Source organism: Magnolia sinica, chromosome 19 (assembly GCF_029962835.1).
Source record: "Magnolia sinica isolate HGM2019 chromosome 19, MsV1, whole genome shotgun sequence".
NCBI classification, from domain to species: Eukaryota; Viridiplantae; Streptophyta; class Magnoliopsida; order Magnoliales; family Magnoliaceae; genus Magnolia; species Magnolia sinica.
This window is the reverse complement of record NC_080591.1, coordinates 45,539,676-45,559,567: the sequence shown is the minus strand read 5'-3', so window position 1 is coordinate 45,559,567 and position 19,892 is coordinate 45,539,676. Positions and strand designations below refer to the sequence as shown.

The window sequence follows — 19,892 nt, the reverse complement described above, 5'->3', positions numbered from 1 at the left end:
GAAGGGAAAAAACAACTATAAGGTTGATCTAAAACTTCTGTGGCCCCTGTGAACTCTTCAACAGCAGATGTTCAATTCACATTGTTTCATGTGGTGTGTTCTGCTTGAGTTTTTGATATCCTTCATTTTTGGGCTGAACCCTAAAATTATCTGGTAAAATGGATGGACGGAACGGATGAAATGCATGAATGACAGTAGGCCACTCAGTACGCAATCCGCTTCCGTGATGCGCGGCCCAAAGTTCCTGTCGCATAAGGCCGGCTGGCCACCGTAAGAAAGCACGCAAGGGATTGAATTCATTTTCTTGTTTGTTCCCCGGGCGCTCTGGAATAATGAGTCGACTAGAGGCGAAGCGTCTGAGGAAGGCGGTCATTCCTTCCTCTTTACCTCTTGTTGATCCATCCCCTGCAAACCTTCAGTCTACTCGCCTCTCTCCCCATGTCAGCACCCCATCCCCATAACTCACTATCATCCATCATCATCATCATCATCATCTTTTTCTTTTTCTCAGGTCAATCGCGACGAATCGTCTTGTTCGGTTTACATCGCTTCCGGATGCAGCGTTTACAGAGTGGAGGTAGGCACATTTTCATTTTTACAATGTTTCTCAGACTCTGTTTGCCTCCTTGCTCTCCACTGTGGCATGTCCCTTTTAATCCGAACCGCCCAAATAGTGGGACCCACTCTAATCTCCAAAGATGATGCTAATGCCCATTTGTAGACATGACCACCCTACAGTGGTTCTTACTATTTGGGCAGTTGTGATTTTGAGGTAAGGAGCGTCGCCTCGCCTTTATTCTTAGCTGGAGCGCTGGGGACTTACACACGCAGAGCCTACTTGCGGGAGTGGGAATGGGGGAGACACTCGCTCAACTCGAACGTCTTGCTCCCACCCAACCCCACACCGATGTTCAATTGCATTTATTTGGGAGGGAGAGTACGATAAATACTTTGCCCATCTCAACAACTAGAAGGCTAGGCCGTATTCTTCAATATATCCTTTCATGATCAGTTGAGCTTTAAATCTTTTTATGGAATGATCGGTGCTGTGGACCTTTTGTATCCATTGGTAGGCAACCACATTCTTGTTTGGAGGATAGGCCACAATTTCTTACTTATGGTTTTTACATGAGGATGTCATCTCTTGTCATGGCTTCCATGCATTGCTGAGTTTTACTAGCAGCCCCATAAATATTTCGTTCAACTATCTTCTCGGCTTCAGAAAAGTCAACGTCTTTAATCTTTGGTCCTTTGCATGTTCGAATCTCTTTTCAAATTGCAATACTACGATCGTTGATCCTGGGAGATAAAATGGATAGCATGTGAAGGTATATGCTGCTTATTACTGTGAGTGGAAGTCATTTTGATTTAGGACTAGATGGAAATGAATGAGATATTGACTATTTTGGTCATTGAAAAAGTGGGTAGGGTTTCTTTGAAAAAGGGTAATTGAAGATGAATAAAGAAGGGGAGGAAGTTATTTGAGGTAGAGATAAAGAAAGCCTGATTTAGAAGAAAAATGAGAGACGCTAAAATGATTTAGAGGGAAGGAGGAAGAAAAGATTTTGCAGAAATGATTTTGGAGAATAAAAGTGAACAAGCTTGGAGAGAGTAAAAAAGAGACAAATATCTAGATTTAGAAGAATGATAAGTTCTTATCTGTGAAGTGAACCCACTGTCAAACCATGCAGCAAAGAGAGTTTGTGTAGGAGAGAAGTAAAACCTTTGGCGTTGGAAGAAACTTAGGTTGATAAAGAACAACTCAATTAAGCATTCGGATTTAAGAACCTGGCTCGTTCTTCCTTGATTTCAACATTCCTTTAATTCTCTATCAAGTGATGGTTCTTTTTCATTTTATCAAGTGCAGAGCAGTAGCAAATTTGGAAAAACAGAACCTTTGGAGTTGGTAGAACATTATTTGTTAAAGAAGTTCAACCTTTCTTCTTTAAGATTCAACATCCCTGAGTTCTCCATCAAGTGATGGTTCATTTTCATTCTATCAAGTGCATCAAAGCAAAAAATCTTGAAAATATTGAGAAATTACTTATAGACAACCAAGTTGAGCACAATGGAAGAAGAGGAAGAATGGAGAACGGTGAAAGGAAAAGCAAGAAGTAGGGTATCAATGGATACCTAGACGCGCTGGTGGCCGAGGGATCCAACCTGGTTTAAATGGGCTTGGGTTTCCCATGGAACTTTCTAACTAGGAAAGGAAAACAGAAGTGAGAATTACCTCCCCACATATAGAAGTTAATTAGATCATCTAGAGAAATAGATAAATGTGGAGATGATCCCATTATTTGGGGACTTAAAAAAAAAATCTTTTTGGCTTATCATAAAAAACCTGGAGGCAGGAAATAGTTTTACTGGATCCTTGCCAATAGCCCTACTTTCAATGGAAAAAGTGCATGGAATTAGAGGAGCTACGAGTTCACCAAATGAATTGGCTGAATTGTGCTTTTGTTTATTTTTTTTATTAAGAAGCCAAGATCAGCAAAATTTATTAACTCATGAATGCCATGCCATCACAAAATTGGCTTATTCTTAAAAGTTTTGGCTGGTTTTTTGTTCACCAGTTTCTCATAATAAAATTGTTTGGGTATTGCTTGAACTAATTGGAATTTACATATTCAAATAGCCCTTAACATGGATGGGATGCTTTTGTTAAAAACAACTAATTTATTAATGGGAAAATGCTGTGTGCGCACAATGTACAACTGAAGTTTGTGCACTCATCTTCCACCATTCTAAGGTGGGCACAAACCTATGCTTGTTCAAAATACCATTTGAAGTATGTGCTGGATTTCTGCCCACTGTATTTGGATGGTGGGAGATATGTGCACCAACTCTTGGTGTACATTGTTCATTGAAGTTGTGCCTTTATTAATTGATCCGATTAGTTTTCTTTTCTTTTCTTTTTTCTTTTCCGTCTGTATTGGGTAAGCTGGACTTCTAATTGCTATGCAATGTTCATTTATCTTTTTTGTCCTTTTTTCCTTCACAGATCTCAATGGAAGATTCTATTGTTACCAAGGGAAAGGAGAGCCTCCTCATTCCTGTGCATGCGCAGGTGAATATTACTTTTCTTTATTTGCCTTGTGTGATTGCTAATACATTTTATATGGAAATGTTGTTTCCCTTTTGATTCCTGAAAGTCTAAACACTCAAAAGATACTTATAATTTATTTGAACAAATTTGTTCTCCTTTCTCGTTTCTTCTATAGGCTAATGAGATATTATTGTATGCCTTAATGAAGGTAAGTGATTCTTCATTAGTCAATCGTTGCCCGCATCGAGCTGAGATTCAAAGTGTAGCTCTTGTTGAGATGGACTGTAAGTAACTGTGTTGTATTGTCTCTATTAATAATGATACCTTTCTTATCAACGTATTGAGTGTTCTTGTATTTTAGAAAGTCACCATTTTGCATAGCATATGCATGCCTTATGACATCATCATCATAGCCCTCAACCATTTAGGGTTGGCTTTACAGATCCTGTTTTTCGTTCCTATCCAAGGCCCTATCCTTGGTACAAGTTCCAAGTATCAAATACAAGGTGTCCCGTATCGGTATCGGTTGGTGTAACGGTGACCTCCAAAACCGATACGGATACGGGGGCGTAACGGCGATACGGGGGCGTAACAGCCCGTAACAGCGCAAATTTTTTTTCTTGTAAAAAAAATGAAAAAATATGGATTAAATCCGGAATATTGTAAGCATTCCAAATATGCATTCATTTATAAATTGGAACATGTTTATGGTGGTGTAACGGTCCACTCTTTGGTGAGAAGTTGTATCAGACTGTCTGATGAATTTATGAACCAGATAACCTGAATTTGACTACAAAATTCATATATTTAATTTTCTAAGTATCTACTATCAATGATAGATATATTAGAATGAATGTAATATGAAAATATCTTACATTTAGGTGTTTGCAATTATTTTTGAGGGCCAAAATTCATGCGTAAATAGAAAAAAATATAAAAAAAAATATAAAATGACACCCCAAATATGTAAAATGCACATTAACATGTTCTACTATGATTAACACATCATATGACATCATTAAAATAGCAAAAGAATCATTAAAAAATGATTTTTCGAATTTTCAAAAAAAGGGCCGAAATAAATGCGTAAATAGAAAAAAATATAAAAAAATATAAAATGGCACCCCAAATATGTAAAATGCACATTAACATGTTCTACTATGATTAGCACATCATATGACATCATTAAAACAACAAAAGAATCATTAAAAAACGATTTTTCGAATTTTCCAAAAAAGGGCCGAAATAAATGCGTAAATAGAAAAAAATAAAATAAAAATATAAAATGGCACTCCAAATCTGTAAAATGCACATTAACATGTTTTACTATGATTAATACATCATATGACATCATTAAAACAGCAAAAGAATCATTAGAAAATGATTTTTTGAATTTTCAAAAAAAGGGCCAAAATAAATGCGTAAATAGAAAAAAATATAAAAAAAAAAATAGCACCCCAAATCTGTAAAATGCACATTAACATGTTCTACTATGATTAACACATCATACGGCATCATTAAAACAACAAAAGAATCATTAAAAAATGATTTTTCGAATTTTCAAAAAAAGGGCCAAAATAAATGCGTAAATAGAAAAAAATATAAAAAAAAAATAAAATGGCACCCCAAATCTGTAAAATGCACATTAACATGTTCTACTATGATTAACACATCAAATGGCATGATTCAAACAGCAAAATAACCATTAAAAATTGATTTTTCAAATTTAAAAAAAAGGGGCCAAAATTCATGCGTAAATAGAAAAAAATATAAAAAAATTATTAAATGGCACCTACTTTGATAGATCTGTTAGATATGAAGAAGTGGCGCTCGCTTGGTTATAACGAATCATCATCAATCGCATCCTTATCTCTAGGAATGTTGGAAAGAGGAAATTGGAAGAATATGATAGATTTTGTCCGCTCAATCTTCTCTATAATCCAGCTATACATTTTCTTGATCATATTTCTTTGCTGATAGTGCCAGAGCTGGAAATGATCTGGCTTGATATAAGCCTCGTCTCCCTCATTGTATGTCCAAGGAAAATTTATTCCCAGCCACCTTGCAAAATAGTGCCAGGGTGCATACGCTGATATTGCCCCAACTAAAGGACTTCTGCAATGAGTTGCTACGTCACCAAAAGCGCGATATAAAGAACAGAGAATAGGAGGGGCCAATGAATATTTCTGTCCTTTAGCTATAGCTCCAACAACTACAAATAAAGTAGGCCGGATCGCGTCAGCTCACTTAGAGCTTGGGAGTACTACTGAACTGATCCAATACACGAGAAAGGCGACCAATTCACATGACTTGCTATATTCGGCCCGACTCCTGATCTTCTGCCTGAGGTCGTTAAGTTCTTTGCTGTTGTTTTCGGCGAAACGGTAAGATTAGAAGAAATTTAGCCTTGTAAGAATCACTGATATGATAAATGAAAATGAAAGAAAACGAAAGGGAGAATGGGAATATACCGAAGATATCTGGTAAAGTGTGCTCGCCAAGTAAGATTGTGTATTTTCCTGATATTCGGAAACTTAAACATTTCCCTGAAAAGTTCGATGGTCGTCTCGGTAATCTTTGTTTTACGGCTGGTAAAAGAGAAGTGCGCAAATTCCTCATTTGTTGGCACATATTCATCAAGGAAACGTCCAATAATAGGGAGACTTGTTATCCTATAAAGGTCCCAAAGCATGATATTGACTTCATCAATAGAAAGGTGGAATGAATTGGTAGTGGGACACCAGTAATTCAGGAATCCCTTAAAGATGGTTACATTGCGACAAAAGTGGTCCGATGTGACTTCTATGGCATCCAATAGGTCTATCTTGATAAGGACATTAGAGTGCTTCTTGATTATGGCCCTCGCCTAGGCATTATAGTAGTTGCGAGAAGAAAGGAAACCGCTGTGCGGAATTCCACGGTGCCCCATATAGAATCTCGACTGTGAAATCTTTGTTGCAAAGTTTCAAAGTAATGGGTGGGGAAAAGGTCATGAGGACTATAACTTGGCATTAAAAATCGCATGGAAGATACCTTTCCAGTCCTCTGTTTGGAACCCCTCTACCAATGTGCCCTCCAGGATGTGTGGCTCTTTGATAACCCAATGCGAGGTTTGAAGAATCCTGTTGCGAGCCATTTTTGTTTGTCAGCTCACTATGCAGAATGGAGAGATGACGATGGAGGTTCATGGGGATGGTAATCATTCGTCTCTGAAGGGGCTATTAAACTTGATCATTTCTTGAGACACCTTGACACTATCCCACGTGTTCTGGAGGCGCTTCTTATTGAAATCCTTATTTCTCTTGGAGTTGTTGGTCATTGCTTTTCTTCTATTTCTTTTGAGAGAAGGATGGAGGTGGGTTGTTTCCCCTTATAGATGGCTTGGAGCTATCTGTCTGTATGTTGGAAGTGGTCTTTAACCAGTCTTCCCATTCGGATTCACGACCTCTGGGTGGTCTTTCTATTTCCCCCATGATGATGGCTTGACGGTCTGGACTAGACAAGTGGTCTATTCTATCGGCAAAATCTATTATATGAGGAGTTGGCCTCCTGAATAAAGCAGGATTACTGGTTGTGGTTTTAACTCTTTTGTTGGGGCATTCTGCTAAAGGTGATTGGGAAGGATGTGGTGTTCCTGTTGGTTGACGAGAAGGGGTTGAGGACCTAGATGCAGCGCCAGGTGTCTTCTTAGTCTTTGCCATTTTCTGTAAAAAGAAAAAGGACCGAAAATCAGAAAAAGTTGAGAATCCTAAGGAAAAGGCAAACTTGAAAAATCCTAGGAAGGATTATTACATAGAAGGGAAAGATGCTAAGGAGCAACAAAGAGGCACTTGCGCGAGTTTGGAAAGATCCCTCGAGAGAATATGAAGTTGCGCGGGTAGGTAGAGATTTTTACAGAGTTTCAGTACTTAGCAGATTTTTGTCGAAGCAAAGGTCTGTTGGGTGGTCGCGCAATAGGTCGATATAGGAGCAAGTTGCGCGGTTGCACAATACAACAACATCATGTATGTGAGAATGCGAAAGTCAGAATGAACAGACAAAGGGGCGTTGGGCTTTATATAGACATAGGGGACCTAATAGTTGTTGCGCGGACCCGATCGTGCAACAGCCTGTTAGTGGAGAAAATTTGAAAAATCGCACAATATGCAAGTTTGAAGCATAAAAAAGTTTGATCCATCTTCAAATTCTCTCATCGAAACTATCAAAAAGGGATCAAGAGGGCATCTGTTGAGATACAAAAAATCAGTTGCATGACCATGCAACTTTGCTGTGTTGTGCGACCGCGCAATAGTAAGATGGCTAGAATGATGTTTAAACAGGTTGTTGGAGTTGGATAGGCAAAGGAGCTTAAATTGCTAGAATCACCTTAGAGTTGTTGCGCGATCGCACAAGAAGCTAGAATAAGGAGTGTGTATGTGACCGTGCAACATTGATGAGTTGTGCGGGATTGGGGGTTTCACACGTGCAGATGCCTATAAATACCCCTTCACCCTTCTCATTTTGAATGTCAGGCATTTGGGAGCTCCTGGAGGACATTGATTTGCGAAACTTAGGTATTGAGAGGACTCGCAATATATACCCTTCCTAGGAGTCATGCACTGACCTTAGTCAGTCCCATCCTGGATTGGGAGAGTTCTTGGAGTTGAAGAAGAAAAAGAAAGAAGAGATGTTGGAGCCAAGCTTGTTGTGAGACCGTGCAACAGGGTTGTGCGACCACGCAACAGGGGTCCCGTGCAACTTGCATGGAAAATTTTTGTATGGCTGCGCAACCATGGATTTTAGTCCCCAATTCAAGTCTCCTTGACTCACAAATCGGCATAAAGGAGGGTTTCAAACCCGCACAACTCTTCTATCACTTTGATGGACATTCAGCAGGGGTTGAAATGCTGCTGAAATCATTCTTTCAATTGATCTTTAATGTTGTACAATTAATTGTACTTTGTTTTAGAATTAAGGGCAATGTAAGGAATGTAATAAGAACGCAAATTAATGAAATCTTCGATGATGAACACTCTTTCATTTGAGTTTTCCTTGTTATTTTATAGCATAAATATTTCAACCACCGAAATGATATTTTGACCGAAACACTAACAAAGTCTTTGAATTATTCTGTCCTTCTTTCCTTCTTATTGTGTGTTTCTGGATCTTAAGACAGACAGGACAATTGGTGGAGGTCGTGAGAGGAATGATCTGTACCACTTGGAGAGAGAACCAATAGGTGCGGTAGTGCTTCCTATAGATTTGACAATTTAATGACATCGTCATTTGGGACATCCTTCTTTCCAGAATCTACAGACATTGATTCAATCTCTTCCCAAGTTGTCAAAGTTGGAGTGCAAAGCATGCGAGTTGAGTAAACATCATAGAGTTCATTTTCCTTCTAGAATTGATCCAAGAAGTGATGTGTGATTTAAATTAGTCCATAGTGATGTGTGGGGACCAGCTCGAGTCCTTGGTTTGTTAGGTTTTAGATACTTTGTTCTCTTTATTGGAGTGTGAAGCATGCGAGTTGAGTAAACATCATAGAGTTCATTTTCCTTCTAGAATTGATTCAAGAAGTGATGTGTGATTTAAATTAGTCCATAATGATGTGTGGGGACTAGCTCGAGTCCTTGGTTTGTTAGGTTTTAGATACTTTGTTCTCTTTATTGATGATTACTCTAGGGTGACATGGTTATATCCAATAAAGCATATGTTGGAAGTCTTTCATGTATTTCAGAATTTTTATAATAAAATAAAGAATCAATTTTGTGCAAAATTGTGTATATTCAAGTCAAATAATGCCTTGGAATTCATTTCTCAAGAGTTTCAAAGCTATTTGCAAAGTCGAGGCATTATCCATCAAACCTCTTGTGCTTATACATCCAACAAAATGGGGTGGTTGGGTGTAAGAATAGACATCTATTGAAAATTACTCGAGCCTTGTTACTAGAAATGAATGTTCCGCAGATCTTTTGGGGTAATGCAATTCTTACTACATGTCATTTAATCAATATGGTGCCTTCATGAGTTTTAGATGGCAAAACACCATTCTCTATGTGTTCCTTGTGTAACCAATCTTTCCTCCAAAAGTATTTTTGTACTTGCTTTGCTCATATATTTGGCTCAGTTCAAGATAAACTTTTGCCCTGTTCAGCTAAGTGTATATTTTTGGGATATTCTCATACTCAAAAGGGTTATCAATACTACTCCCACTCTTAAGAAGCATTTTGTGATTGCTGACGCGACCTTCTTTGAAAGTGTTCAAATTTACGCTAAAGATGAGTGTATTGTTGAAGCTACATCTATGGAAGCTTCCTTGTCAAAGGTATTTTCTTTAGAATTTGATGTTGAGATGTTTCCACCACCTTAGAAGGATTTTACATAGACTCATTAAAGAAAAAGGAGAAAAGACTAGGCATTACAGACTATTCATCTTTAATCCACACAATCGACTACTACACCTTTTGAGGTTCCTATTTCCTTGGAGTTTTTTGAACTTGTTGATGACCTTACCATTGCAATTCGGAAAGGTAAATGTTCTTGCGTTACTCATCATATCTCCAATTTTGTCACATTTACCCATTTGTCCCCAAACTATCATAAGTTATGCGCTTACCTTGGCTATGATATCCATTCCCAAGTCAATCCAGAAGGCATTGTCAAATGAAAATTGGAAAAAAGCTATGGATGAAGAGATGAAGCCATGTACTCCAATGATATGTGGAAGTTGACTAATTTTCCTTTAGGTAAGACTTCAGTTAAGTGTAGATGGGTGTACACAGTAAAGTTTTTGCCTGATGGGTTAATTGATCATTACAAAGTCAGGTTAGTTACTCAGTGGTACACTCAAAATTATGGAGTAAATGATCTGGATACATTTTTACCAGTGGCTAATCTTAATTCAGTTCGGGTTGTTATATCACTAGCTGCAAATCATTTTTGGCCTCTCTTTCAGCCGGATGTGAAGAACGCATTCTTACATGGAGACCTACATGAAGAAGTCTACATGGAGCAACCTCCTGGGTATGTTGCTCAGAGGGAGTCATTGAAAGTATGCAGATTGATTAGGTTTATATATGGGTTGAAGCAATCACCAATGGCTTGGTTTTAGAAGTTCAATAGTGTGGTTTTATCATTTGGATTAAACAAAAGTAGATCATTCAGTCTTCTTCAAGCACTCTTATGTGGATGATATTATAGTGATTGGTGATGACTTGGAGGGTATAAAAAACCTGAAGTCATATCTTCAAATTCAGTTTCAGATCAAAGACCTTGGTCTTCTTCGATATTTTTTGGATATTGAAGTGACAAGATCAAAAGTTGGAATAAATCTATGTTAGAGAAAATATACGTGTGACTTTTAGAAAGCGACAGGAATGTTAGGTGCTAAACCGGTTGATACACTAATGGACCCTTGTCTCAAACTTGAAGTTGAAGAAGGAGAATTATTAGAAGACCCTGGTATATACAAAAGGAATGTTGGCACACTTATCTATTTGACCATCACTAGGCTTGATATTGCTTATTCAGTTGGTATTGTGAGTCAATTCATGCAAAGTCCAAGGGCACAACATCTAGCAGTAGTTATGAGGATTCTCAGGTATTTGAAATGTTCCCCTTGGAAAGGTATCATGTATAAAGCTCATGGTCATCTTCACGTAGTCGGTTATTCAGATGTAGATTATGCTGTGTCGAGACATGATAGAAGGTCAACTGTAGGTTATTGCATCTTCATAGGTGGTAATGTGGTAACTTGGAAAAGTAAGAAACAGAACGAGGTTGCCAGGTCAAGTGCTGAAGCTAAATATAGATCAATGACGCATACGACTTGTGAGCTTATATGGTTGAAATCTCTTCTCAAATAATTGGGATTCGAAGTTCAGGTTCTAATGTCTTTACATTACAATAATCAAGTTGAGATATATATCACCAATAGTCACGTGTTTTATGAGAGAATGAAGCATATAGAAGTATATTGCCATTTCATTTGAGACAAAATACCTCAAGGACCGATCCACACACCCTATATTTCATCTCGTGATCAAATTGCAATTTATTCACCAATGCTCTTGGAAAATCTCAATTCGACAAACTTGTTTCCAAGCTACATGCGGGACATCTATGCTCTAGCTTGAGGGGGAATGCTAAAGGTTATGGCTATGAGCCTACGACCTACTTGGTTTTGGTTATGGGCTTACATGCCACTTATTTCTTGGTCTTTTTAGTCTTTGAATATGCTGGTCATTCTATCTAATATAGTAGGGGCAATTTTGCCATTTTTGCTTTTTTAATGCTTAAATATAAAGGATAGAAGGGTAGGTACATGTAACCCTAATCCTACCTTTTCCTCTCTCTTCTCTCTCTCTCCCTTCTTTTCTCTTTTCTTCCCTATTTCATCTCTACACAATCGATAATATCCATAGCGTTACCCCTCGGTGCATTATATGTGGGTCAACCAATCATACTAGAGGAAAGGGATGTGTCGGTTGATGCAACTATATCACATTTGTTATGGGGTTCATGATATGGCAGGTATGGCCATAAAGGCTTCCTTTTGTTGTTTCTTGCTAATTCTCTCTCTCTCTCTCTCTCTCTCTCTCTCTCTCTTTGTATTTTTGTTTATTCCAACCTCAAATGAAGCTTAAAAACTTATTTTAGATTAGATATTGGGCTATTTGGGGATCAAATCACAAGATTTGAGTGAGATTTGATGAACTAAAGTGGAATTGACTAGGGTCAAGCTAGGTTTGGACCGGGGTCGGCCCTAGCCCAGCCCCGACTCTAATTAGGCTGAAAAGGCCTTGGCGACTCCATGTGAGTAGGCTGATGGTATGGTCCATAATATCCAGACAATTTATCTAAATGGGCACCAAGGTAAATGTTCGTGCATAGATGGAAACATCGTAACCTTAAAGTGAGGCCTTATAGAATTATTTCCACCCTTTAAATTATATGACTTTACGGTCAATTGGCTGGGTTGGGGACCATGCATGATTTTGAGACTGGATTGGCACTCAAGCCTTGTTTAGGGTTACATGCCCAGGCCTTACAGCCCCGGTTCTCGTTGCGCACAACCACCTCTAGAATGGACTTTTTGGGAAAAATCATATGTCAAGGGTAAATCATCATTTTCATTTCATTTTCTCATCTTTTTTCACCATGCTTAATTTGTGATTAATTAGGGCCTATTTGGTTGATTTTCAACAGGTCAGGCTGGCAAACTACATTCTTATTAAAGAATAACATTATAAACTATTGAATATATGTTTAAAACACAATAAAATGTTAGACTTTGGTATTTTACATTTTCCATATTTTTCCTACTTGTTAAAAAAAATGGGGCCTAAAAAACAGCCGATACAATCGCATCGTATTGGTTTTTGGGGCCTAGAACTAAAATTTGTTATCTTGCCTCAACAAGTCAACATGCTGTGTATACTTTCTCACGATCTCGATCCAAGCATTAATGTGACTATTCAATGTTCAAAGTATTGGTATTATTACATGTATCCATGACTAGGGATACAAAAATATGTATCAATATTGTTGATATGTGGAAAAATATCATTGGTCAAGGGAAACATAGGGAAAAGGTGGAAATTTTCAATGAAACTTTAGGAGATGTTAAAAGACGCGTGTTTACACATTTGGAAGTCAAAATATTGGAGAAAGAAAACTATACATAATAAGTTTTCCATTTTATAGGGGCTTAAACCATGTGTTGTCAGAAAAAAGCTTTGTATCCATAACCAAAATGAGTTCGTAATATTCAAATACTATACTTGCAAGTAATAAAACATAAGCAGTCCATCCACAAACTAAAGAGAACGAAAAAACTTACCTATGCCTCAAACCTCCATGAAATTATGAGGCATTCAAGGTCATCATCTCTTTCAGCACTAATCAGCCCATAGTACTACTGTCCCATGTGTCGATAGTATTGTGGCTAGGTCATGGACTGAAAGACAAATGTAAGTACTCTCTGAGGTATCATCAGTACTCATCCTCCTTGGATGAGTAATGCCCAGCTGTGGGTACTGTATAATGGTAACCGAGTGTGGTTGAAAAAGGTTCACAGGACATGGACCGATTCCTACTTGTGGATATTACTCGTTGTTGTCATATGAGAAGCTAGGCTATTCCCCTCTATGCACAACCATTAGCACTCTCCTACCCATATCCAATGTTCGAAGTATCGATATCGCTACAAGTTTCGCTGCTCAAGGATACGGAAATATTGATATCGCTGATAAACGAAAATGCGGGGAAATATTAGGGAAACATGGAGAAAATGGTGAAAATTTTCAGTGAAACTTCAAGAGAAGCTAAAATACACATATTTGCATATTTAGGAATCAATAAATTGCAAAAAGAATGCATACATGATAAGTTTCCATTTAATGGGGGCCTAAAAGCTTGTGTTGTCGTAAGAAACCAGTCTAACCATACCATCCATCCCATCATCCATCTAACCATCCATCCAACCATCCATCCAACCATCCAACCTTCCATCCAAACATCCATCAACATTTCAGAATATTGACAACACGTGATATCTCGCCGAGAAATCATCAACAACTAGAAAAGAAATGAAAGACTGTGGTCTCGATATTGCCCATCTTGCAATAATGATAATATCGTGATATGATTGATATTATCGTCGACAATTTGAGTATTGCATACAACCATGCACCCATAAACAATTGAAATGGAAATTTTTTTAATAAACAGATTTTTGGTGATATTGATACATTGGCAATATTATAGAAACATCCCTGATATATCAGTGATAAAAGCAATGCCTAGAATTTACAAAGTCGAAAAATTTGACAATACCGATGCATTGGCGATACAAGTGACACTTAGAATTTACACAGTCGAAAATATTAGTCATACATTGGAGATATCAATACACTAGCGACGCTTAGTGATACTTGGTGATACATCGTCGATACTTGGAATTTCTGAGACTCCCAAGATATCGCTACCGATGTTATCGGTATTGTCGAGTTGGAGATACGGATAATACTGAGGATATTTTGATAATATCAGGGTTACTTCAAACAATGCCCATATCCATAGCTAGAATATTGTGATTGAGCGTTGTCACCGTAGGTAATACTGGAATTGGTCATGCCATAGCCATATCTATAGCCATAGTAGCCACCATGTGTATAAGGTGGGATGGAAGTAGAGCTTTCCTGCTCTGAACTAATGTCCATGGAAACATGCCATGTGCAGGAGACTCCTCTTGGTGGTGTGGGAGCTGCTGCTTCTTACCCTTGTGACACTCAAAATGAAGATAATGTATGAGAGCATGGTCTCATCCTGAGTGCCACAGTCAAAATCTACCTACTTATTGAACTGGTTAACAATCTTTAATTATGACCAGTCTTGTGAGCATAGCCATTGCCACCTCCATCCCAGCATTCCCATCGATCTCACGGCCACCACTGCCGTGATTGTCATTACCCCATGGCCACCATCATTACCTTGTCACCTTTGTGAGATGGGTATAAGATCTCATCGTTATCGTCAGCACTTGAAATCATGCGACGTCTTGGAGTACACTGTGAAGATACCTCATGACCTCATTAGGTGTTGGATTCCTCATCAATGTGGCCAAGGAGTTGCCTTTAGTCTTTTCCTTCTCCATGACCTGGTCAACATCAATGCCAAGAGCCACTTCTCCTTTGGATACTGTTGGATTAGGTCCTCCATTAGTATCATCCAAGTTAGCTGACTTCACTCACTAGTAAAGTGGGTCCTCAACATTATCTTTAAGATGGCCTCTACGCTCATAGCCATCAAGTCCAATGGGCCATGCTCTGTCAGCTTCCCACGTTTTGCCCATAACTAGCTCTCTTTTAACTTCACATTATAGTGACAAAATACGATTTTCTACAGCTTCTCATAGCCCATTCTATTCCTACAGCTATTGACAGGTCAGGTCCTATATTATCCATACCTTGGCTAACCAGTTTCGGGTCTTGTCGGGTCCAGGTCTGTTCTCTAAGATCTGGACCTAGAACTGCTCGGGTTCAGATGCCCGTTGGATCTTTGGATCTATGCTTCGAGTTGGGCTTGGTTGGGCCGCACTTCATGCTTCCCAATCCCAGCCAAAAATCCTCTAGGCTAGCCCACCCAACACGTCCCAAAAAAATTGAAAGCATCGCCCATGTGTAGCCCATACGATAGCTTATATACCCATGATCAACCGACGCAACACGTGGCCAATTGCACATACCAAATGTGTAAAATAAAATGGAGATGTTAAAGTTTAAATGGAAATCTCAAGTTATTTCGTCCAAGTTAAATGAAAAAATTGCAATTCCTATGCAAGTCAATCTTGCATCTTATATAACCCATGTACATCTTACATCACCCTTGAACATTGGTGCATACATGATCAAAAAGGATAAAATCACATTTTGAAAGACTCGAGCAAGCGCTTCTAGCGGATGCTATGTGTCTACTCACACGTTCATTTTAATTGAACTATTGGCATGAGCTCACATATGAGCCCTATCATTAATATATAGTTAATTACAAATAACCTCCTACTTTTTTGGGTTATTTTTGGATACACGCCCATTTTAAAAATATTTAAAGTAATCTACCTACCATTTGGAAATACAGTGAGAAAAACACTTATTTGACTTTGACTAACAAACATAGATGGAAAAGCACTGTTAAGGGCTGAAAAAGTTGGTCCTGCCCCAATGACCTTTCATTTTCAGGATTCTACCCCTGTTGTTGGAGGTGGGCTTTCAAAAGAGTCTATGAGGCCCACATTTATGTATGTCTATGATCGATGCCGTTCATCCATTTTGACATCTCATTTTTGGCTATGAGCCCAAGAGTGAGGCAGATTTTAATCGCAGGTGGGCCCTAGGAAGGTTTCAATGTTGAGCAATCTTTGGACCGTAAAGTTGATATGCCCTAAAATGATCTAGAAAAACGGATGGATGGCATGGATTTTTCACAAACTCCATGGTGGAACCCACCTAGCTTTCGACCCAAGGATGGGGAGCCGACATGCTGGCGATCTGACGTTTGAATGACCCTAGGCCCACCATGATGTTTATGAGAAATCCACCCAGTCCATCCGTTTTGGAAGCTCGCGTTAAGACATGAAACCAAAAATCAAGTGGATCTGAAATTTTAAGTGGGCCAACGACTAGAAACACCATGATGTTTATATGCAATCTAAACCATTCATAAAGTAGCCCAACCTTCATAAAGTAATTCCCATTGGGATGAACTGAAATAATAATAATTACAACCTGATCCAAAGCTTTTGTGGCCCCTTGAATCTTTCAATGGTGGGCATACAATCTCCACTGTTTCTTTCGTATGGCCCATGTGAGCATTAGATTTGCCTCACTTTAAGGGCCGTGCCCTAAAATGATATAGTAAAACGGATGGACGGTTTGGATTTTTGCAAACACCATGGTTGGCCCCACCTAGCTTCCAATAAGATACTAATGGTCTGGTGTAGGACAACCTAATCCAACCCTAAATGAATGCGGAATTTAAAAGGGGCAAATTTATGCAAGCATTAACAATAAAACTCAGCATTATACATCATGAATCAAGAAGGAACTAAGGAAAATTCAACAATGATCACGGCCATCCATCACAAACACATCGTATTGAACCTTAAAATCTGAATTTATTCAGATCCGGTGAAAGATATGACTTTCGTCTCGCAATGGGTCTGTCCGATGATACAAATGAATTCTCTAATATAGGAAATAGGAATTTTTGGATTGGGAAATCTTGGAAATTTAGAAAAATTGATGATTCTTTAATTATATTTCAAATCTAAGGTCTTGGGTGATGAGATTTGAAGAAGATCAAAATATGTATATGTGGGGATCAAGATCTGCTAAGATCTAATGATTTGGATTGAAAAGAAAAGGGATCGACTTTTAGATCTAGAGAATTTAGAAGAAAAGGAAGAAAAATAGGTTTAAAGAAAAGAATACCTTGAGAAAAGAAAGTAGGAGAGAGAAGGAGAAGACGGGAAATCACTTCCTTGGGCCTCACGCCCTCTTTTAATCACTAGAAGTCGAAGACGGAATCGTCTGACCTTAAAGAAGCAAAAGCTCTCCTTTTCATGAACATAACATAGCATTCCCTTTGAGGTCTAGAGCAAAAACACCCTTTTAAATTCAAAATTACATTAAATGACCAAAATACCCCTACTAAAATTTTTTTGAAAAAGAAATTCACAAAAAAAAATTATGCATACATTGTCTCAAAACTCAAATAAATAAAATATGCATAAAATAAACTCAAATCCAAGATGTCCAATGTGCCCCCGGTGATAGTGCAATGAAGGTGACCCGTGCGATCCAACGGTCCGATCACACCATCCTCGCAAACCCATGGTCCAAATATCTCTTCCAAGCAACTTACACACGTCACAAACACATGTGTAAGGTCTTCAACCTCTGGAGACCTGACTTGTACCCGTCATCTAACTACATTGACATGGGTAACGCATGCCTCCTGCGTTGATATACTTTGAATGGTCTGATGTCTGCATCATGGTCTCTCTTTGAGTGGAGTAGGTGCGACCCTGGCCTCACCAAACACGGTGCTAGTGTTTTAAATATCGACGATGTCAACCGATATATCCCACGATATATCTTGTATCCCACCTGTGTGATGCAAAACACATAGGTAGTGTTGATATATCTCACCTATTCGATCTAGTGAGCATTTTCAATTTTTGATTTATGTTTTTGCCATAAATCACATTAAACCAATGTCAAATGGTTATAAATCTATGATTCTTCATTTTTTTCCACGAAAAATCATTGGAACTTCAATTTCGAGATTTGAGGGAGATGGGTCAAGTTGCGGAAAATTGAGAAAAATCTAAATTTCTCAATTTCTCGCAAATCAGTTGCAATCTTTGTATCCAAACAAAAAATTAAACATGTATGTAACTTGATCTAGTGATTCTTCTTTTGCTTTTGAATGTATTGCTTGGGTTTCCATACATGTCTTCTTACGTTTAAAAATTATATGAATAGACTTTGAATATACTTGCATTAGTTCAGTTTGAAAACGCATATATTAGGACCCCATACAAAGGAAACCCCTATTATGTGCACCTTTTTTTTTCCCGTAATGTTTTGATTTCCAAGTGTGTATTAATGTCTTTTTCAACTATCCTTGAAATTTCATTGAAAAATTCAACCAATTTCCTAATTTTCCCATGTTTCCCAACATCAATGATAAATTGCGTGATACAACTGATATATCCCATGCGATAACCGATATGTATTCGTATCCCAAGGGTGTGATACATTACGCGATAACAATATTTAAAACATTGCACGGTGCAACCCTGACAGTGGGTCCCACCTTGATGCATGCATTGTATATCCAGGATGTCCAACCTTTTGATAAGGTCACAGAGACCTGGATGAAGGAAAGGAAACAAATATTTGGTTGATCCAAACTTTTTGAAGCTTTCTGTGTTTTAAGTCCACCTAAGATTTTGTTCTGCTTCATTTTTGGTGTCCTTTTTTTTTTTGAAAGATAACCAAGATTTATTAACACACAAAAACAAGCAACAAGGAAAGAAAGACAAAACTGAGCCACTGAGATCTACCCAGCTTAATCCCAAGAAACATCACATTACAACCCTTAAGCATTTCGATGGTGGAGGCCCACCCTATAGCTAATAATCTCACCCTTTGAGATACAATCTCTATCGATTTGCTCTCATTGCGAAAGCATCTACCATTTCTCTCTTCCCAAATAGACCACCAGACAATCGGTAAAGTCACTCCATAGTAAAGTCCTTTGCTTTCCCAAATTAACTCCATGCCAAGCCTTTAAGAGATCTCCCGTTGAAGAAGGAAAGTTCCACAAGACTTTGAATTTGGGCCAAGATATGACCAAATCAGATTGATAAAGGAATAGTGAATGAATAAGTGGTCCATCGATTCCTCGTTCCCCATACAACAAAGGCAAATATGCTGGGGCCCATTTCCTAAAATGAAAAACGGATTGATGGTGTGGATATACAAGTTGTACATCAAGGTGGGCCCCACGGTCATGGAAGCACCGTGTTGGGTGAGTCTAGGGCCGCACCTAATCCACTCTCCCCTCTCTACCTTACAGGCGATGTGACAGTTGAATGATCTGACAGACCCCACCGTAGGCGGGGCCCACTGCTATTTGTGAGAAATCAACCCCCATCAATCCGTTTTGGCAACTCATGTTAAGACATGGACAAAAAATCAGGCGGATCTGAAGCTCAAGTGGGCCACACGACTAGAAACAGTGGATAGGGGCTTCCTACCGTTCAAACCTTTCTGAGCTCCACCATAATGTTTATATGCATTACAAACCATTCATAAAGCAGCCCAACCATTCATAAGGTCATTCCCACTAGGATGAACAGAAAGAACATAAATATTAGCATGATCCAAAGCTTTTGTGGCCCCAGATTGTTTCAATGGTGGGTGTATATTCTCCACTCTTTTCTCGTGTGGCGAACTTGAGCTTTGGATCCAACCTGGATCCAAATTGACCCAACCAGGAGCTGTCTAGACTCTTTTTCTAATTGGGTACTAGATGGTAAGACCAGAACCCAACCTGTTTGCCAATGAGTCCAAACATGGGACCTGGATCCGTTAAAATCGGGTAGAGTCCGTTGGGTTCTTGCGGGTCCCAATATCCATTGACAACCTTACCCGTTCCTCGTAGTGTGGATGAGTGACCACGTATTCCAATTCCTCTCACATGGTGAAGAAGAGGAAACTATTTGGGCTAGAACATGGACCACCAATAACTGCAGTTTGGGAACCTTGAGCACGTACATGAACCACCACTT

At 38.6% G+C, this 19,892-nt stretch overlaps 1 protein-coding gene across 17 annotated transcripts in view; it reads left to right on the top strand.

Moving 5' to 3' along the window:
• Window positions 1-215: 215 nt before the first annotated feature.
• Window positions 216-19,892, top strand: part of LOC131235550 (uncharacterized) — a 79,003-nt gene continuing 59,326 nt past the window's right edge. For 4 of the 17 annotated variants that reach the window (XR_009166208.1, XR_009166211.1, XM_058232747.1 and 1 more), the window contains exons 1-4: window positions 218-440; window positions 512-577; window positions 3,005-3,070; window positions 3,258-3,333. Coding sequence is in view for 10 of the 17 variants with exons in the window: in XM_058232747.1 (XP_058088730.1) it covers window positions 333-440; window positions 512-577; window positions 3,005-3,070; window positions 3,258-3,333 (316 nt within the window). In the remaining 7 variants the exon portion in view is untranslated. Of the gene's footprint in view, window positions 441-511; window positions 578-884; window positions 1,070-3,004; window positions 3,071-3,257; window positions 3,334-19,892 lie in introns of those variants that run through there. The other 13 variants (XR_009166206.1, XM_058232746.1, XM_058232742.1 and 10 more) reach the window with 9 other exon arrangements.